This window comes from Chrysemys picta, chromosome 12, assembly GCF_011386835.1.
Source record: "Chrysemys picta bellii isolate R12L10 chromosome 12, ASM1138683v2, whole genome shotgun sequence".
Taxonomy (NCBI): Eukaryota; Metazoa; Chordata; order Testudines; family Emydidae; genus Chrysemys; species Chrysemys picta.
Window position 1 is genome coordinate 42,320,658 of NC_088802.1, and position 22,201 is coordinate 42,342,858.

At 45.6% G+C, this 22,201-nt stretch overlaps 1 protein-coding gene across 5 annotated transcripts in view; it reads right to left on the reverse strand.

Annotated features, from left to right (window-relative positions):
• Positions 1–2,697: 2,697 nt before the first annotated feature.
• The window catches only part of UNK (unk zinc finger), a 61,486-nt gene continuing 41,982 nt past the window's right edge, over positions 2,698–22,201 (reverse strand). For 3 of the 5 annotated variants that reach the window (XM_008163892.4, XM_024101753.3, XM_042841131.2), the window contains 7 exons: positions 18,456–18,524; positions 17,685–17,859; positions 16,299–16,400; positions 14,557–14,745; positions 10,179–10,360; positions 9,154–9,411; positions 2,698–8,766 (listed from right to left, as the gene is read on the reverse strand). In XM_008163892.4, coding sequence (XP_008162114.1) covers positions 8,611–8,766; positions 9,154–9,411; positions 10,179–10,360; positions 14,557–14,745; positions 16,299–16,400; positions 17,685–17,859; positions 18,456–18,524 — 1,131 coding nt within the window. In that variant the 3' untranslated portion in view covers positions 2,698–8,610. The remainder of the gene's footprint in view (positions 8,767–9,153; positions 9,412–10,178; positions 10,361–14,556; positions 14,746–16,298; positions 16,401–17,684; positions 17,860–18,455; positions 18,525–22,201) is intronic. The other 2 variants (XM_008163894.4, XM_008163896.4) reach the window with 2 other exon arrangements.

Sequence of the window (22,201 nt, forward strand, 5' to 3'; positions counted from 1 at the left end):
TGGGCAGCCGCTGCATCAGCGCCTTCCAGCCTGGCTCTGCAGGTGAGTCCTCAAGGCTGGTGGAGACCCGGCCGGAGTGGAGAGGGGTGGGGGTGGGGGGGTGGGGGTGGAGACAGGACGGGATAGGTGGGGCGGGGGCCTCAAATGACGAAATGGGGGCGGGGCCTGGGGGTGTTTGGTTGTCAGGGATTCAAGTTGGCAACCCTACGTGTGGGCGTGACCTGCCCTACAAGCAGCCCTTGCCTCTTGGGGATTCCCTCCCTCGCTGCTTTGGACGCTGCGGCTTGTGTTGTGGCGGAGGGGAGGCCGCGCCAGTGGCTGCCTGTAGGAGACGCGCCCTGAGGCGTCCATTCAGCAGGCCACTATAGCTGATGGCACACGCTGTGCAGTCGCCTTTGCTCCAGCCAAGGCATTCGGCTCCATGCAGGGATGAGCCCCACAGGGCAACACACCGTTCGGTACCAGGGCCAGGCAGCTCCCCGCCCTTGGCACGAGCAAAGGCCACTCGCCGACTCTTTTGCACTGACACCTGCTGTAAGGGGTTCACCAGCCAGCCAAGGCGTGACCGTGCCTGACAGCGCCCTCGTCACAGCATCGCTCAGGGCTGGGGCCAGATGTCAGCGGGCGGCTACGGCCGCTTAATGACTTACTCCAGCCCATGCCAACGGTTCCTGTTGGAAACCTGACAGTGAGCCAGGGCTGCTGAGGTGCAGAACCAAACGTTTGGTGGCTGAGAGGTGGCAAAACCTTAGCTACTTATTACCATTTAAAAATAACATTGCCCTTGGAGCTACTCCAGGCCAGGAAAGAGGTGAACCCACCACAGAGCTACAGCAGAGGCCATGCAGTGTTATTTTTAGTCCTCTAACTCGCGCTAGGAGCATGGCTTTGGCAGGGATTTTGCCACGTTGACTCAGAAGGCTTGGGAGAAAATGTTGGGAGCTGGGACGACACAGGAGATTGGTCTCCCACTCTAAGTGGAAATGGTGACGGGTGTCTTTTGGCCTTCCTGTTACTCAGGCTTGTTACCAACCCCTGCAAACAGTTCACCTAGTAACAGCCCCCATGCCGGCGTAGGTGATGAACACAAGGTGTAATTAAACAATGTTATTAATGATTGCTGCGGCGCAGCCGTGGTGGACGAGGGAGCAGTTGGCCACATAGTGACTGGATGCCTCTTAGAGAGATTAGCTACTGAACTGACCACCAGTGACTGATACTAGTGGCAGCAGAGAGCACGGAGACAACCTGGCTGCCTTTTCAGGGTGCCATACGGGTCTTGTGAGTGAAGCTCTCTAGGATCTTTCGTGAGCAATGTGGGCTATTGGAATAGAGGCAAGACCTTCCCAAGGTGACAGACAATTTTGGATGCAAATTAGAGGCATCTTAAACAGCCTGGGGCTTCCTGAAAATGTCAGCCTTCTTAGGGTGTCTCAAGTTGGGTACCAAAAACCATGAGTGACTTTGGCAAATCTTGATCAGCCGCTCTCATTACAGCAGCCGTGAAATCCAGATCCAGGGCAGCACCCGTGCTCAGGGTGTGCTGTGCCAGCACCCAAGCTAAGTGGCCTGCTGGTGAGCTAATGTTAAGTCTTTGACTTGCAGTGCCCTGAAGGGAACTCAGGCGCTGGGCTCAGGCCGTTTGTCCCGGGGTGTTTTCTTGCATGGCTCCAGCAGAATAAAGTTCAATGCACAAGAGGCATTTGAATAAGAAAAAAGGTAGAGTCTGGGGAAGGGTATGGGAAAGCTGCACGAGACACTCCAGCCCCTAATGCACTGGGGGGGCAGGGGAACAGAGAGGCTACATGGGCCCACTCCAACCCCCGACACACCATGGTGGGGATGGGAACCCTGCATGAGCCCCTCCAGCCCCACACAGAGCCAGGATAGATGCTGCAGGGCCCCCAGCTAGTTCCTAACACACATAAGGCCTGATCCAAAGGCCAGTGACATCTGTTTTAAAAATGCATTTTCCAAAGATCTTCATTCTCTCTCTGTGACAGCTGCCATCTTCCACGCCACCAATGTACCCTTATAGTGCCTTTCATTCAAGGATCTCACCATGCTTTTAATGCTATTTCACACAGAAAGTCAGTGGCAAATTTGGGAACAGATCCAAGGTCCCACTCCCAGGGTCCTGCTCTAACACTGCGTTTGATACTTTTACTGATTATATCATGGGACCGCTTCTTCACCCGCGCTATGTCTCATTAGGGTGACCAGACAGCAAGTGTGAAAAATCGGGACAGGGAGTGGGGGGTAATAGGAGCCTATCTAAGACAAAGTCCCAAATATCGGGACTGTCCCTATAAAATCGGGACATCTGGTCACCCTACGTCTCATTCCTCTTGAAGAAGGAGTTTGAGACCTGATCTCTCAGCCAATCCCATAAATCTGGCTAGTTTGGAGGCACCTGCCAAGAGCCTCATGTGGCTCAGTCATTCCACTGATGGGACTGTCTCCGCCCTGTTACATATTATCGTATAGCTACATCTTGACTGTAAACTCTTTGGGGGAGGAACGTGAGTTACAGAGCTGTCTGGGAGGTACCCAGCCTTTCTTAGCGCTGTATCCCACTGAGCTGGGTCTGTAATTGGCTTCATTTCAGGAACTCTTTCGCTCCCAAGAGCAGGGCCAAGGCGCACGGAAAGTTCACCCCACTGCCCGGATGCACTGTGCGCACATACACACACAAGCTGCTTGGGTTTTTTTTATTAGCAAAAAAATAAAAATTTATTGTCCTCTAGAAAATCCATCCTGCCCTTGGAAACTGTGACACAGATTGCATTTCTTCCAGCCCCACATGCAAATTCACTCTGCCTAGAAAAAGAGTCTAAACCAGGTTTCCGACAGCCAAAACACGTATTTACAGAATACGAGAAAGAACGACAGCTGAAATCACAGTCTATACATGGAATCAACAACACATTGTACACACCACGGATTACCATTCTGCCACCGTCTACACAGACTGAGGGACGCTCCTTCCCAATGCTCCTTCTCCGGGAAGTCCAAGAGAGAGATTGGTCAAGAACTGCCACCAGATCTACTGTAGCGTGTATTGTTTAACGCATTTATTTTGTTTTAACATCGGAAGCTACAGAGTGGGGAAGCCCCATAGATATCTTTGATCCACAGTCACTAATTTGCAGGAATACTTCACTTTTGCAATACTTTTCTTGACACCAGTAACATCTATTTTCGGTTTGCAATGCTCCAGGGATTATTATAATCCTAGAGGAAAACACTGGTAAGAATATTCTGCCTTCTGGGAGGAGGAAGAGGGAACAAGAGGATGAACTGTGGCTAGTGGAACACCAATGAATTACTGCGTCCATTCAGTGTTAAACTCTTCCTCACACGGTGAGGAATTCTCTTCATTGTCTGAACTGTGCAAGCCCTTGCTAGTGGCTCAGATTAAGCTTTGGAGATGTATGGAAAGTATAAACCCCTTCTGTATGAGAACAGCTGCAGAGATCCCTTTGGGGGAAGATAACATGTGTTCCTTAGTTGGGCCATTTCCCTGTATCACCTGACTACTATGCCACATACCTTTCTGCCACAGTTTGGGTTTGGCTGGGTATCCCTATGGTCAGGAGATGATCTAAGCATGGTATGTAAATGCACTGTAGCCTCCCAAACATGGAGAAATGCTCAGGCTCATAGCTATTCTCTAAGGAGATTTTCTAGCATTTATATATATATATGTAAGTATGTATGTAGAATATTGTTGCTCTAATTCATCTGTTTCAAGTGGACAGACTTGTATATTTTTCATAATAAAGTACAAGTTTATTGACCTTTAAGAATACTGTGGTTTCACAACACAATTAATACTCCCTTCCCTCAACTCATGGCTAGGAAACTGCAAAGCAGGCAGAATTAGTCATTGAGGTCAGCGTTTCTAATGAACCCTTCCAACGCTACTTATCCAATAAGGACTGTGTGTGGAGGGGTGGAAGCTCTGGGGGGGTGTTCCCAGACATGCCCTATCTATTTAGCATCAGCCAACTGTGCTGCTAATTCAGAAGGGCTGGAAATTGTCCACTTTGACTAAGACTTTTTTTTTTCTTTTAACGTGACTCAGTCCATAGAACGGTCCCCTTGGTCTGATTTAATTATTCCATTCATTACACTATGGACTTTTCTGCTCCAAAATACACAGCATGTGACAATACATTAGAGGGGCTGGATGCATTAGCACCAATATTTCAGCAGGCCCCCCTTTTATAACACACAAAAGCTGACCACAGAATTCTGTTGCTTTAAGAGCAGCACAGTGGCTCCGCGCAGGTATCACCTGGCTCAGATGATGTAAAGTCAACAGCTGCTAGAGAGAGTCAGAGCCTTTACCCTTTGTTTTGCCCCCACCCCCCAACTCACTCTTATTTTATTTCTAATTTCTAGCAAGAAAAGGGCCCCAACATTATTTATCAAATACACAAAGATCAATTTCTCTGTTCCATCTGGAGCAAAAGAAATCATTCACATTTCAGATATTTCATGTTTTGAAAGAGCAGCAATTAAAAATTCATAGAAACCTAGATTTTAAAAGCCTTTGTTAAAGGACCAGAGGAAGGAGAGAAAAAGTCACTGTGTGTACAAAGAGAGAGTCAAAACACACTGTATTGGGGAGGAGAGTCACACTTCACACCTGGTGCTAATCCAGTCAACCTGTTCTGCTAGGACTGGTGTGGGGCAGGGGAGAATCAGGATTTGAGGGCAGGGAGGGGGAGGATTTAGATTCTTTCCAATTTGGATTCTTTGGTCCTTCAGGATAAAGAGAAACTGTGTTTTGCTCAGAAGACAAACTATGTAGTTCTCTAGGTTGGAATTTCTCTTGTACCCCACTTGGCTAAGCAATCTGCCAATGGGGAAAAGTCTGATCTCCCCAGCATGACCAACTAGTTCTGCATTACTGAGGAATTACCAAATCCTAATGGGACAGACATGAGTATGCTGATCATGGGCAATGTTACTTTGGGAGGAGAGGGGAACACATCCATAGAACCTCCCCTGTGGGAATCAGTTGCAATTATGCAGCCAGTTCTCTGGACAAACTGATTTGTCCAAAGAGCACAGGGTCACAATGGACAATCCTACAGGAAGGAAGCAAGGAGAGTAATAAACCACAATGTTAACAAAAACAAACATTACAAACTAATTTCCATCCAGTAGCCACGTGGGCTGATCAGCTTCAGAGCTTATAAATATTACAGACCTGATTCAAGAGTTTATTTCCTATTATTTTTCCATTAGTTACCAAAACAGTTTAGTAAATTGCATTTTCATTGGGTTTTTCCTTCCCCCTTTTTTTGTGGTTTTTCATTTGTTTTTAAAAAAGAATGTTCATACATTTTAACAAATGATCTTTCCTTAAGATCAAACTGAGGCAGGTTTGCAGGCCTTTGAGACCAGTCCCACCTCATGGCACAGACATTCAAAGGCTATAACCAAACAACATAGCCACAATAGTCACCCAGCATTATCGCTCCATACAAAAAAAATTAAAAAATTGATGCTAGTTGCAATAAAATACACATGGAAAAAAAGCATTTTTACCAAAAACAAGTTAATGGGGGGAGGAGGGGGAAACAACTACACAGAGCTGCACTTAGAGATCATCTGGGAATGCATATTAATCCCTTCCCTGCAGAGGAAGGATGGAATCATGGAAGCAAATCTAATTATTTCCTTGCATTAAATACGAAATACTTTGAAAGTCTCTGGTAACAGTTTAATTGTTCCTATTAACAACCATGGGCTGCTGGGGTTTCCGGTGCACTTCCAGGGTGGGGAAGGTGGGCAAACTAGCCCCAAACACCCAGAACCAGGAGTCACTGATGGGATTAAAGATCCACTCCTGCAGTTTTTAATGCAGGTAAAACTCCCAGACATGGAGGTTACTGTCCTTTCAGACAGAACGGATACTTTTCAATTTGTGTTATAGTGTCTAGAGGCTGCCTGCAGTAGGTGCATTAAAAATGCTTAAGAAAGAGAGACTCTGATGGGAGTTTTGCCGCTGCAGATGCTGCAGGATTGAGCCACAAATGGGTAATAATAAAACAGTGTCAAAATCAGGCCTCAGATACGCACACACTGTGAGCCGTGCATTTGTACTTGAGAGCGGAGTTTGCCCCATTAACGTCAGCCTGTTTGCAGTGTCTGTTCAGAGCTGAGAGACCCAGGACCTGCCCGCCCCGTACTGCGAAAGAGAATACAAACCAATTAATGACCTGGTGGGCCAGTTGGTTGGGAACCCAGCAGGTTATTGCCTCCCCCTGAAATCAGAAGTCAATTTACACTTAGGAAATGGTTGTAGAAAAGCTCAGCTACTAGACAGGGTCCTGGCCAGTGGCATTTTGTTTTTTTCCTGGAGGGAAACAATGAACTTGAACATTTGTTGCTGGTATAGGGCTAATCTGGAGGTCCCCCCCTCTCTCCTTCCCCACCATACTAACCTAGGAGTAAACTGCAATGCCAGCCCAAGTGAACAAGTAGAAGGTAGCATGAGCTCCCCTGCTGATGGTGCTGGGAGGTAAAGATCTATGGTGCTCACAGCAGGTCAGATCCCCTAGAAGGATCCAGCCAGACTTTGCAGAAAGCTACATGTCCAAGAGATGAACCTGCACAGCAGGAGGTGGGAGAATGAGAGAGAGCCCAAGGACACCGGAAGATTTTCCTTGCAACAAGGAAAAGGAATGTCTTGGAAAAGGAAGTGTGTTCATGGGACCCGAGTTCCTCCTTTCCCTTCTGTCCCCATTACCAGAAGGAGATTGAGTTTGGTGGCACCATATCTTTCCTGTTACACTCCCCAGGTCCAGCTGCTGTCTGCTAGACACCTGCAGGTTAGACTCTATTGCTAACTCCACCAAGTCACCAGGAATGTTTGTACACAATGGTTGGTGGTTTGAGGATTTTCAATGTCCAGTTTAAATTAAAGTTCTTTTCCTTTCTCAACTGACATGGTATCTCATCCCAGTAACTGTATAATTACCCTGTGGAACTCTCTGCCACTGGACATTACTGAGCAAACTAGCTTTAGTAAAGTTTCGAATCAGTGTTATGTATGTGAATAAGACCAGTATCTGCAGTTACACTTGCTAAGTTTAAAAGTCACAAGTGTTATCAAATATCATGCTTCAGGGCATAAAGCGGTCAGCTGTGATCAGGAAGAAAGAACTTACACGTGTCTCTGCAGCCTCTGGCATTGGCCACTGTTCAAGGCTGGAATAGATGGAGCAGTGATTTGCTCCATGATGGAAATTATTTTGTTGCCACCGGCATAATGCTGTGTCAACAGCATGAGTACTAGTGGCACCTGTAGCAAGAGTGCAGCTGGGGAACAACAGACGGAGCATGTATCATTGTCCTGCGAACTGCCTGCCTGTTTGGGCTGAATACCCCAACAGTGACACAGAAATAAGTGGGTTGGTGTGGATACCTCTGTATACCATGGCACAGCAATGGCTCTGCCCATGGAAGGAGAACCCCTCCCAGAGATCTTCTGAGAATTCATTACTGAAAGTGCTAAATATTAACCAGATGCACTGGCAGAGAAAAATTACAAACTTCCTGGGTTCTGATCCCTGCCTCAGAACCCAGGAGCAGCTCAGGCTTCACCTTCACCCACCAGAAAATCATGGAGAGCACAGAGCTGTGGGATCCCTGTTATCCTTGAGGCAGTGACATAGGAAATATCTGGTCAGTTCAAGTAGGGTCATCACCTCACAGCTCATCTCCCAACCTGACATTCTCACTCACCAACTGGAATCTCTTCCACATGCATCAGCAATTATGAAGCAAGTCCACAGACTACCATCCGACCTGAAGCTGAAATACATCTCGACAAGACGCCACCGGGGGAGAGCCGGAACCTGTGGTTCCACCTTCCTTCTATGGATTAGCCTTAGCTTGCCGTCTGCGCAGTATTTCTAAGGACTCTCAAACCCAGGACCCCCAAGCATACCTACAATGTACACTAGCCACTGGCCTGGCCTGGCCTGAGTTGCTTTAATTTCAGTATTTTTTCCCTTTTCTTGTTTTCTTACAAATATACAAATTGTGTAAAAAAAACTTCTAAAAAGTGAACTTTGTTGTTTAAATGGACAGGCAAAGTTCTTGTGTATTCAGAGATCAGCAAGCATCTGAGTGAGCAAAGCTCTAACCCAGCAGACACCCAACAGGGCTTCTGTCAGTGGGGATGGCTTTAACAAGCTGGGTTGGTAAAAGAGTAAAGGTTTGAAGACATGATCAAGCAATGGGAATTCATCTCCTTCCTCCGCCATGAGTCCAACCCTCACTCTGGAAAGCACCTGGAGGCCCCTCTCCCCAACTCCAAAACTCCCAAAATAGTCAAAAATTTGTTATATCCTAAATAGAAAAGAGGAAAAACACAGACTCTTCTCAAATGGCCCTTTGCGCTGTATTAAAAACAGCTGTCAAAGTTCCTAAACGGTTAGAATTAGTGGGGAGTGGGAGAGGGGCAGTTTAGATGGGGGATGTAAAATATTAAAAAGTGCTCTGCAACTAATTTTTGTTTTTTATATATATATATATATAAAGTTAAAAAGTTCTATGTGATATGAGAAACCAAGTGTCCTTGAAGGGTCACGATTGGAGAGTGTGTGGCCTGTTGGGATGGCAGATGGGGCATTCGCCCTCCTCGGCACACATTTCACACAGCACGGCATGTTGGCACTGTAACACCACCCGGTTCTCCTCCTGACACTTAAGACATTTCACTGATTGCATCTGAAATACTGCCTGCAAGAGAGGACAAACCAAAACACAATCATCACCAACCTGCACACGGTGGAGTATATTCCCATCAGCTTTGTGAAGTGAAAGTGAGGCAGCACAGGCTGGTGTATTGAGCGCTGGGTTCCTGGGTACTTTTAGGTTCTATTCCCTGACCTACTTAGATTTAAAATTGTACTCTAGCTATAGCCCTGGTCTCTGTAGCTGTAGAGACCAGGGCTACAGCATTTGTTTAATCTGATTATAACTCAATTTGAGTATATTCACTCAGGCTGAGCAAAAAAGTTGCTAACTTCTGTTTTGGCTGGATAGACAAGGCCTTAGATCTCTACAGACCAATTGGAAAGTAAAAGGTAAGCGAAATGCTCCCACCCCAAGGTCCCTCATGCTCACCTTGTCGACTCTCTCCAGGTTGGCGCGCAGCTGTTTCTGTAGGGTGTACAGTGTGGAGAGTGAGAGGGTCTCTAGATCAGAGAATGAGCGCAGGAGCTGGGGGTCCTGGCCAGCATGGATCCTCTCCAGCTCCTCCTGGAGTTTCTTCACTTGCAGCTCCAGGGCTTCCCTCTGCTCCCGGGCCAGCTCACATTCCATGTTGGCTGTGCTGGCACGATCGTTCGCTTCCTCTGCTTCCTTCTTCCAAGCATCACATGCCTGTAAGTCCGAGCAAAAAGAGTCAGTATAAACAATCTGCCAGCATCCGAGACTACCTGAGACTCCCTTTTACTTATCTACCTATTTAGATTCACACCAATTTGCCAACATGAAGTTTACCCTCCCTTAAAGTCAGTGGGCCAGATTCCGAGGTGGTGTGTGCGCTGGCATAACTTGAATGCTGAGAGACCAAAGGAGAGGTGTAGCAAAAACAAGTGGCTAACTGAAGGATGTAAGAAAGTGCAAGTTAAATCATTGCTACTCTCTGCAGTAACTAAGGCCTTGGCTACATGGGAAAGTTACACTGGTTTAATTAAGGTGTGATTTTACACCAATTTAATTAAACTGCTGTGAGCCTCTGTATGGAGATTCTTATTTCGGTTTAAAAGTGGCTGCTTTCAGTTTAGCTTAAACGGATTCCTAATTGACTATGCTAAAATGAAATAAACTTGCTTTAAACTGAAATACGAAGTGTCCACACAGACTTTTGTGCCACTTTAACTAAATCAGTTTAAGATGGTGCCTTTTGTTAAACTGGTGTAACTTTAGTGGGTAGACAAGGCCTTATACCATTCCAGCTCCTAAGCACATGAAGTACACCAGCTCTCATTCCTTTACTCATTGGTAAGTGGGTGTAAAGAGGTCTAAGGGATTCTGGCTCTAAGAGGCTCTGAATTACATCACCTTACATCATCTCTATGTTTGAAATGCCTCTTTGGCTATGCCTTGACATCCCGTTGCCACATCCCCTGCAAACTGCATTGTACCTGTTTGGCTTGTTTCCAGGACTCCTCCCACTGCTTAATTGTGCTGTTGGCTTCATCCAGTTCTTGTCGCAGTCTCGTCAGCTCAGCAGCACCTGGACCTGACAGAAACGCAGGTGAGGTACTGGGCGAAAAACTCCCAGAAGCAAAGTGCTCCCATATGCTGCTGTTCATCCCATTTAAACCTGTTTCACGAGGAGACAGAGAGGGTTATGTCACAGGTGTCGGAGGTTTCCCCACTTGTTCCCTGCCCCTGTGAAATCCAGGGCTCACAGTGAATGTTTAGGAGGCAGAGGATTGTTTTAGGAACCAGTTCACTCCTTCAGGAGATAGTCATCCATTTGGGGACAGCAATGCTCACATACTGAAGGTCTCACACTTTTAGGTAGCTGAGTGTGTAGTTTGGGAACTGACGTCTCCTGCCGCCAGACAGAAGCTCCCCTTGAATGTGGCTCTGTCTACACAGGCTCTAAAGGGGAGTTTTTCAATCAAGTTAGCTTCCCCCAACTGAAATCCCCCCCGTTTGCACCTGTGACAGACAGTTTAACTCCCTCAAGATCATGTCAGCTTGCCATGCTGTAGCCTAGTTACGCTAGCTCAGCCGTTCTCAAACTTCATTGCACCGCAATCCCCTTCTGACAATAAAAACTACTACATGACCCCCAGAGGGGGGAACTGAAGCCTGAGCCTGAGCAAGCCCCACTGCCCTGGGCCTGTAACCTGAGCCCCGCCACCCAAGGCTGAAGCTGAAGCCTGAGCTCCGCTGCCCAGGGCTGAAGCTATCAGGTTTGGGCTTGTGCCCCGGGTGGTGGGGCTTGGGCCCTGATGGTGGGGCTCGGACTTGGGCCCCGGGCTCCAGTAAGTCTAATGCCAACCCGGGTGACCCCATTCAAATGGGGTCATTGGGCATCTCAACCCACAGTTTGAGAACCGCTGCGCTACCTTAACTGCAAACACCCACTTTGTTTGCCTGTGTAGACAAAGTCAGGTGTGACTTCTCCTTCGGATTCCACAGTAAGCAAATTAGTGCCACGCATGCCATCTTCGAGCACTAAGAGGGCAGTGATCTAGCTATAGCCACATTCCTGCCTAGCATATTCAAACCCATTTCCCCTCTCACAGTAGGACTCAGGGCCTTGGGTGACACATTGGAAGGAAATATATGATAAACAAGGCCGCACATTGGTCATGGAATCCAGGATTTGTGTCTTGCCAATAAAAAAATCTCTGTTTTTACTCAGAATGAACCTCTGCAGCCCTCATCCAGGTTAGAATCAACAAGAAGCTACGGGATGACTGGTGCACACAAGGCAGAGAGCTCTGGGTACTCAGGCCTTGTCTGCTCACCAGCTTGCACCAGTTTAATGAAAGGGTTGTTTAAAAGTGATGTAGTTTAGAAGTGATTTAGTGGCAAATCCCTGTGTGGACACTCTTAAATCAATTTAAACCTGGCTTATATAGATTTATCTTAATTTAATTTCTAACTGCATTAAGCAGAATTGATATAAGTCAGGTTTAAATCAATGTAAGAGTGTCCACACAGGGGGTCTGCACCAGTTTAACTCAAACTAATTTAAAGACCAAATTTAAGATAAACCAGTGCATACGGACCAGATGCAGAGAGCATCTCAGTCAGAAGCAGCACTCAAGAACCAAGAAGCTGGTTACCTTTGCTGGGCATCTCAAACCCAGTGGCAGAAACTGATTAGTTTGGGGTCTCTACTGCTTCTTTCAGGGCTTGTCTACACTAGAATGTTGTACCACTTTAACTAAATTATAAAAATAACACAATGCCCTAGTGCACATGCAATTATAATGGTGGAAAAGTGCCTTAAACTGGTATAGCTCATTCCCACAACCGACATAGTTATGCCGGTTCAAAAACTGTCCCTGGCTTCCCACAGCTCCCATCTCCTGCCTCTAGGGAGGGACTGTCTGTCCATTTGCCCTCCTGCTGGTAAAGCAAAAGGATTGGTAGTGGGGGAAAAGGGAGCCCTACAGAAGTTTAATGCTTTATTTTTATTACTGTTCTAGATTTCTTGAAAGGGAATTTGGCAATGACTAGGTTGCTGGTGTGCTGATACCACAGCCTATCATGCTGACCATGAAGTCTGATTGTTTCCTTGTACTCCCCTGCCTGTCTGGCTCCATCTGTTGTCTCTTGTCTTGGACTGTAAGCTCCCTGGGGCAGAGACCATCTTTTCTGTGTTTGTACAGCAGCTAGCACTCTGGGTCCATGTCTAGGACTCCTAGGCCCTACAGTAATACAATACAAATAATAACTTTTCACACTAGGCATTCTATCTCGGCTGCATTCAATGAGCTGTATGGACAAGTCCTACATTCTAAACCGGTAAGTTACTATGTCAAAAAACCTTAGCAAAAGCTGAAAAGACTCAAATTATCCCCACTCCTCTAGTGTGTTCTAAGATGTATTTGGCTTTTAAAAAAAATTCAGATCACTAAATGCATTTTGCAATTGTATTCCATTTATCTGATTCTGCACTCTGTGTGGTGCACTCTGTGTGGTTAGATAATACAAGCTATGCAACACTTTTCTGCTGAAATAGAAAGTATAGCTTTATTAAAATAATGTTTTCTGTTACGTTTCCCTTTTCTTACTGAAATTGTGACTTTTCCCATGATAAAAACCAGCTGTAATTAAACACCATTGCCTTCTGATAGGTCTTTTCTCATTAATGTCATTGTATAAGCCAGTGGTCCCCAATGCGGTGCCTGCGGGCGCCATGGCGCCCGCCGGGGCATCTATGTGTGCCCACGTACTGGCCGGTGGACAAGCATCCGCCGAAATGCTGCCAAAAAACAACATCATCAAGAGGCGTCGCCGCCGAAATGCCACTGATTTTCAGCAGCATTTCAGCAACGATGCCTCTTGATGATGCTACTTTGGCGGAATTTCGGCAGCGATGCCGCTTGACGTTGCCGCTTCTCGGCAGCATTTCGGCAGATGCTTGTCCACCGGCCACGGTCCTCGGTGGCTCGTCGTCCGGCGCCCGCCATCCGGAAAAGGTTGGGGACCATTGGTATAAGCCGTTCAAGCAAGACCAAAAAGGCTTGTTCTGAACAAGCAAAGAATGTGATTGCAAGATATGAGACACAGCGTTGTTAGATGCATGAAGCAACAGATTAGCAAAGCATTTAGCTGAGATTTAGCACTGAAAATTAAAAAATCTCCCAAGTTTGATAAGTGCTCTCACTATTGTCTAAAGGAAGCCCTGTTGTTGTCAGACACATTGATAACAAAAGAGTCACTATAACATTCAGCCAATCAAATGATTTGATTTCTTGAAATATCTGTGGGTTCTTAACAGATCCTGCTCCCCCATTCTGCCTGTGTTGTGCCGCTCACACCCTCAGTGTAGGGGGCACACCTTTGGGAGGGGAGGTAGGGATGGAAGGGAATGTGGCTGGAGCACTGCTGCACTCGGTGAGCCCAGGTTATAGAATGACAATGTGAAGGGAACTGCAGCTGGGCATATTAATGGGCAGCAGGTTTAAAACAAATATAAGGAAGTTCTTCTTCACACAGCGCACAGTCAACTTGTGGAACTCCTTGCCAGAGGAGATTGTGAAGGCTAGGACTATAACAGGGTTTAAAAAAGAACTGGATAAATTCATGGAGATTAAGTCCATTAATGGCTACTAGCCAGGATGGGTAAGGAAGGGTGTCCCTAGTCTCTGTTTGTCAGAGGGTGGTGATGGACGACAGGAGAGAGATCACTTGATCATTGCCTGTTAGGTTCACTCCCTCTGGGGCACCTGGCATTGGCCACTGTTGGTAGACAGGATACTGGGATGGATGGACCTTTGGTCTGACCCAGTACGGCCATTCTTATGTTCTTATATTCTACAGTATGCTTGAGGATGCTCTTAATTACTCCAAGGGCCAGTCCAGCCTCCATTTGTTCCCACGAACTGAAGGCAGCCTAAAACCATCTTCCCTTCTCCACCTCAGCTCTGTTGTGCTGAGGATTTAAGCTATAATCACTCACCCTAAGCTCTGAGCAGAAAGAGATGCAGTCTATTTGTTTGAGCACAAGATGGGGAGCCAGGAACTCCCAAGTTCTCACCTCAGCAAGTCATCATTAGCGCTATGTGAACTTGGGCAAGTCACTTAACCTTTCTTCTTCAATTTCTCTATCTGTAGAATGGGGATATTTGCTCCCTCTAACACAGAAGTGCTGTGAAGATTCATTAATTACATGTTGGTAAAGCAGCTTGCAGTATTGTTGTTATTATGGGAAGGAGAGGTATAAATGGCAACACTGAAAGAAGACATTCAAATTAAAGTTAACTTAAAAGAAAATACTTACATGGTATAGACACGTATGTACATGTAACACACACACTGTGCATTTACCTAATGATCCATGAGAAGCTGATGTCCCCAAGAATGTGTTTTCTGATTGGCTTAAGTGTCCCTGGGGCTGATGGAGGAAATGCGATGATAGGCTGACCGGTGGAGAAGGAGAGGCAGAGTGAAAAGAGGCGGAACTTCCAAGGGACCCAGGGATATTTACAGGAGCAGAACTTTGCAGCAAACTCCCACCTGGACAAAGAACACACAAAGAGGATGGGAATGTATGATCATGAAGTATGGGCCAGAGCACAGCACAGGAGTTTACAACAGCAGATGTTAGCTTCCCGCTGCTTATCAAAAAGGGGAGTCCTGGGAATTCCCACCATTTCCCTTCTACATTACACAGCTCTCAACCTTCAGAAGGGGCACTGCGGCCAGCATCCTTCTGGCCAAGTAGGACCAGATGTGACTCCCTTCAGAGTACGCCAAGACTGCTGGTCAACTGGCCAAAGCAGAGAGAGGCACTCCCTCCAGACCCTGAATGCGCTCCCCCTGCAGAGTTCACAGTCCCTGCCAGCCTACGGAAGACCATTTGTTTTAGATATCAAGTGAGCAGCTTTGGAATGAAGATTCACTTGCAAAATTTGCTCTTCCTTTTTTTAATACCAATAAACTACCGGCAGTCACCAGAAAGAGGATCACATCACCACTCGGTCAATCTAAAATGAGCAACTGGCTTCAGCTGTACTTGAAAGCCTGCATCTAATGGTAACAGAGTCGAGCTCCACTACACCAGAGAGCAGTCTCTTCCTGCTGCACAGATCGCTCCAAAGAGTTTTCTCCCCGCCCCCTTCCATTCTGTACTGATAGATCCCAGCTTAAAAGGCAATGGTTAACACCCAGACCCCAGGCTCCTTGTTGTTTTTGTAGATACAGACTAACACGGCTACCCCCTGATACTAGACCTAAAGGAAGTGACAGAAAGATCACAATTCCTCTATTCCATGCTTCTTGTCTCTCTAGGCCAACAAGGCTGAGCTGTGGCAGGAATGGGGCCCTCAGAGCACACAGAATCTGGATGTTGAATCAGTATGTTGATCCTTTGAGGGGGATCGGATCTAAAATCGTCCACAGAATGGAGTTTGGTTTCTCAGGTAAGGTTCTGAGCAGTAGCTGCATAGGCAAATAAAAGCCATTATGGAGCAAGCATTAGGTTATACAGAAGAACCTGTTTCACTGAGTATGGGAATGGTGGCAGCTAGTCACCAATGCTCTCTGCAAAGAGTCCTGAGATCTATAACTTTCAAGCCACTAGAGACAGGCAAAATGGATCCGGTTCAAATGTCACATACAGAAGATGAGACATACATTGTATGCTTTGATATAAGGCCATACACTATCAAATGATCCTATGACAGTAGAACAGTATTGCCAGGTCACTGGGTTCCCTGTGACTTTTCCTGGAATTTTCCTCAGGAGATGTGAGTTGCTATATTTTCAGCTGTTTTTATAGCTACCAGGCACATTTTAGATGGTCGGTGTTTATAGACCAAGACAAACAAAACATGCTCATCTCAGAAACATTCCTAGGCCACTGGCAAGAACTCATCTCTGCTAGCCATGGAGAGTGATCTTTTGCTCTCAGGACTCTCACTGGTTGCCTGAGTTAGTTACAATTGTTGCTTCCAACCAATAAATCTTTTTTGAGGCTGGTTTTAGAGCTTTGTGGGCTGGTTCAGCCTAGCTGATCTGGCAACACTGCTTGGCAGACGATCACAGAAAGCTCTGTTGCTTTCATGTACCTATCATGATGCCACTCGTGTGGGGCACCGTGCTGCTGTCAAATGTCTTCTCCAGGGCAGCCACTCCGAATTCGTTCAGGTCCAGGTCATCCAAGGCAGATTCTGCCGGACACAGAGGTACCAATTATGTTACAAAGGACCAACAACTTCAAGAGATAGTGTGGCCCAAAGAGCCTACATACTGCAACAGCCATTGCTGTCTACTGGACAGTGTACTCAGCCCTTTTCTCGATCCTGTGCAGTCGCTATTAAATGATTCGTTGTGAGTGTAATAGGCAGCTTTTCATATTGGTTTCCGTTGCCTGACCTGATTCCCCAAGATTTTATATCAGCTCGTTCCCAACAGTTACATGAAAATAGACATACAAATCTGAAATAATAGCAATCCTCACAGCTATCCCCCGTAGTGATGTTCTGGTTCTGTTCGTACTATGCGACAACACCTACCCATGTTCTGTCTGGTTATGGCTAGTGCTGTATCACCAATGTACTGAGGAGAGGCCTAGAAATGGACTAGAAGCAGCAGGCAGATTGCAAATCAGGTCTGAGGTTCAAAGACAGTCTAAGGTGAAGAAAGCTTACACAGTGCCTGCCCAATGCTATATCTAACCATTTCATTAAAACATACCTCATCACAGACCTACAGATATACATATACTTATATACATACATATATATATGTTCCCCCGGGCCTGTTTATTTGGATTAACTACTTTTATTGTTGTAATTAATTTACATCAGAAATGCTGGCTCATGAAAGAGGATATAAAGAACCTGACTGGCAGAACAGCAGTGACTCCCCTATGGGAGCCCCTTGCTCTACTCTTCTAGGGAGTTTGTCCTACACTTGGACCTCTGGATGGGGAGAGATCAGCATACAGCTGACCAGCCCCTCCTGTTAAAATCCGCAAAGGGAAAATAAAGAAGTTGTAGCTGTGGAGACTGTCACTGATTTTCTGCTCTACACAGTGTATACCCCAAGTCTGACAAACCCACGCACTCTCTCAGGAACAGATGTTATTCATATAGAGTGAAAATCACCCCTGTGCAGAGGGCCAGCTTACGATCTATGCACCATCAAACCTCACTTAAGCACTATTTTGAAGGCCCAAGTTGCACTTAAGGAGTGCATAGCCCTGGTGCTGATCCTCTGTGCAGGGGTGAATGTCATCCATAATGACCTGCAGAAAAGATCTGCCGAGCCATAGTCATAGAAACCCTAGAATCGCAGGGAGGTGCCAACACTACCAGGGAAGTGTGGGATAAGAAACTAGAGCACACTGTAACATCCCTCAGCCTCATGGCTGCAACATGTTATTCCAATTCTCATGCCTGAAGAGCCCCTCCTGAGAGCCCTGCTCCATGTAAATAAACAAGCAGTGTTACCTATAACAGACTCCACTGTGTCACTGGTAGGGTAGAAAGGAAGGGCATTGGCGTTCATGCCTGGGATGCTGCTGGTGCCAGCTGGGCTTGGTGGTGTTGCTGCCAGACTGGAGGTGATACTGGAAGAGATGCTGGAAGTCAAAGGGCTGCCCACTGGAAGAATCCCCAGTATGTCCTGAAACAAGAAGGGGGAGGTAAGAAATTAAACATAGCCACAAAAGAATCACTTCAATAACATGCAGAGATATGGCATCAGCCAAGGCACATTGGTGAACGTGTTCTTTGCTGCTCCCATTCAGACAGATGGTTACTGCCACCAGTGTGGGGGCGGGGAAAGAGGGGGAGATTAATTGTTTGTGTTTCATTTCTACAGGTTTGTTTCTTTTCAGTCTTACAAAGATCCTTCAGGCCTCACTGAAACAAACTCACATGACCCACAGGTAGTATACAATCAGGGGTCTGGGTCACTCACTCAGCAAACACATTTCCTGGAAACTGACAGGAAACCCTCTTTACAGGGACCCTTTCTCTGCCACAGTCCAGAACTGTGAATCTACCCTGAACTCACGCAGGCCTTGGCCTTCACACACAAATCTCCAGAAATCTCCTCCCTTCTCAAACGATCATTTCTGACCTAGAGTGCCCTGACTCTGTCTGGCCTGTCATTGGCTTCCTGCCGATGCGTTTGGCTCCACAGATCTGGCTAGCATTCTCATTTGAGGTGGGGTGAGCTCCAAGCAAGGTCTCAGAGCTCTGTTGGCATTACCGTACCTGTTTGGGCTGTAACAGAGGCTGCTCCTGGGTCCTGTATTCCAGTGAATGGGATTTTATTTTCGCCTGCTGCAGTAAATAAACAGAACAAAAGATAAGCAGGGGGATTAACAGCTAAATTGGAAATGGCTGACTGATGGCTTTTGGAGAGGCCATGAGGAACATGGACAGCCCCCAGCCCTTCTATTAGGCTGTCCTGGATGCTTTAGAATCCAAAAAGCAGAGCTGGGTGTTTAACAAATGGAGAATCCCCCTGAATCGCTCGCCCTCTCGATACACGGACATTCTGCTCAGTTATTTATGGATCTACTGCAATTATGTTTGCATTTAACTGAATTACCCCTTCATTAACATTAATAACTTCTTAAGAATGCAAGACCAAGTATGGATTCCTTTCCATTGCCCATAGTCTCTGCCATTCTCCAATAAAATTGGTAGGAAGCACATTACATTTTTATTTACTTTCAGCATTATTTATTTTTGACAAGATGCTTTACTATTTATTTTGCTACTTCTCCAGACAAGGTCCCAACCAGGATTACCTAGTTTAAAAAGGAGAGGGAAAAGAAGTGACATCAATTTCCCCATCTGCAAAATGGGGATAATGATACTGAGCTCCTTTGTGAAACGCTTTGAGATCTACTGATGAAAAGAGCTAGGGATTATTATTACTACTACAAAGGGATGTAAAAAAGATGGGGTAGAGATAAGCCAGATGCTCCTACTTTCATTTCCCATTAACAAAAACAATAAAGGCACATGTAATGAAATTAAAAAGCAACCAAAAAAACAGACTCAAAGAAATCATTTTTTTAACCTGTGGAACTCAATGCCATTACAGATGCCACTGAGCCGAGAGTTTAGTGGGATTCCAAAACAGAGTGGATATCTATATGGAAAAAAATATATCCACAGTTCCACTACCTCAGATAAAAAAATTACAAGTGATTTCAAGCCTCTTGCTTCAGGACATTATTAGCCAACCACCAACTACAATAACTAGGGTCAGGAAGAAACTTCCCTCATGAGCATGTCATTGCATAATGGTTTATTATGGAGGTATGGCTGCTGTTATCCTGCTGTATCTGTGATAGAAGGCAACCTGGGATCAATTACACTCCCTGAGGCTGTGAAAAGGTGCCCAGATCTGCTCTGCTTGTTTCATTTACTGGGCAGGATCCTTGTGATTCAGAGAAACACATTCCAGACATAAAAAGGGCTGTTCATCATTTTATTGAGAGTACAGAGAGTAAACATATCTAAGAGAGTAGGGAGAAGGGGAGGTTCAGGCATGATGCACAACAGTATCACACAAAATGAAGCACTTGCCTGCCATGATCTGCCTTGGCTTTTTGGCTCACCCTTTTGGGGTGAGGGAAAGATGGGGCGTTAGACAAAAAAAAGTTGTCATGAAAATGATGAATGATTGACAGCTGAGGATGGACACTGTAACCAGAATGAATAAAGGGGAGAAAGAGCAGCAGCAGAGCATAGAATTCCTCTCTTGTTTTACTTAATTGATTAATTTTCTCTCTTTAATCTTATGCCCACAGGGGGCCAAGGTCTGGTGAACAGGCAGGTGAGATATGGACACAAAGATCTTTCTGTACTGCTTTCCCTAAATAGTGCACTGTGTGTATGTGGCAGTCACAACTGAACTGATCTCAGGCTTGTCTTTCTTTGTGTGCAATTGATGCTGTGTTATGTTAGCGCATCTGCGTGTGTTGATAACACGCCTGCTAGATCACCCAGTGCATCTCTTCCTTGCTGACACTCATCTGAACGCAAAATGTGACATAAGCAGGAGTCAGCAGTTAGAGTGGAGAGAGAGAGAGAGAGACGCACACATACAAACAGAATCACTGCCCATTGTTTTTCCCACCCCTGCTGAGAGGATTCTTGCCAACATACTTGGCAATGTTGCAGCTAAGCCTCACTGAAGGTTCTTAAAACATTTCAGGGCCAGCCCCAATGTCTGCAACAATGAATTTGGTGCAACACCAGTTAAAAGCTCCACATTTTTCTCCTTTATGCCCAGGTACAGTAGTAAAGAAACGCCTGTATTTCTGAATAACATTAGAGAGTACAAAACTAACCAAAACAGGCAGAAAAATTAAAAGTGGAGATGGAATTTCAATCTATAATTTGCTCTGTTGAGTCGTGGGGGAAGAAAGCGTGATTTAAATTATGGATGAAACACAGAACATGCCACATCCAGCACAGAAGAAATCTGTTGTGCAGCATGTTTGCAGGTTACTAGCACCTTTCATCCAAAGTGCTTAAAGGCCTTTACAAACACTAATAAAATAAGCTGTACAACTCCACTGTGTGGTAAGTGTTATCATGCAGAGCATGAAGAGGTTAAGCAACTTGCCAAAAGGGCCCAGAGAAACTCAGCAGCAGAGTCATGCACAGAACCCCAGGAGTCGTGACTCTGAGACCGTGCTATACATCACATTCCGTCCTCACTGCACATGAAGGGGTGGAAGAGGATCAATACTAAAAGGGATTTCATTGGCGCAGCTTTTCCAGTCTTGTGTCACAACCTGATAGGATCTCAAGCTAATTCTTTTGTGCACAGCATGAAAACGCCTTAATGAAAAGTGATTTGTGTTACTTGCTTAAGAAGCCAGGCCAGATATTCAGGTCTCTTGGCAAAATCTGCTTTCTTTCTTTTTTTAAAACCTAGTATCATTTATCCAGCTACATTCAGATTCTTATACTTGTATTGTAGTTGCTTTAGCATGCATGCTAAGCAACCATCCTGTTTTACTGGCCATGTGTTTTGGATGACATACTACTTATGCATTCAACTGAACCATTATGGAACATCACACAAAGCCTGGTTCACCAATGTGAACTTTAATATGGATGGCCCAGATCCCTTCAGAGTAGCAGTGAGGTTCTTACCACGAAAGCTTATGCTCCCAATACTTCTGTTAGTCTTAAAGGTGCCACAGGACCCTCTGTTGCTTTTTACAGATTCAGACTAACACGGCTACCCCTCTGATACTTGACACAATGACAGCAGAAAATGGCAGAAGATAGATCCTCCAATTTTGGGTCTTTGCCCAGTTTTCTGCCAACTGTAAATTTTCATTTTGGGCGGAAATGTAAGAGTCCATCTTTCGTTTCTTTGAGAAGAGCATTCTCAATCCTTTGCTGTTAGCTAAACATTAGCTGATGTTTGAAAATCACTTTAAAGATGAAGAGTTATGTAGATGCTAAGTGTTAATATTATTATATTATTACTGCTCTGTTAGCTCACCCTTGCCAAAAACTATCTTCAACCAAACAACAATAACAGCAAAGGTGCAATTTCCCCTCCATTCATCTCAAGGAGAGAGGAATGAGATGGCTCATTTAAATACTATCACTATGAAATCTACATCATACCCAGGTTACAGAACTAGGCAAAAGCTTCTGACCAAAATGTTCAAATATGAGCGCCTAAAGATGGGTGTCTAATTCCTGGCCTGATTTTCGAAAGGGCTGAGAGAACCTGCAGGACCCACTGAAGTCAGTGCAAACTGTGGACTCTCAGCACCTCTTAAAAATCAGACCACTTTTATTTATTAGATGCCTAATTTTGGGCACTTCCATTTGAATATTGTAGATTTTTCTTTACAGGGCTTTAGCACAGTTCAGTAGCATAGTTACGATACAACTTGGCTGCATGCACACAAGCTGTTAACACCACACTATGTTAGAGCACAGTGCCAGAACACAATGTGTTGGTAGTGCAG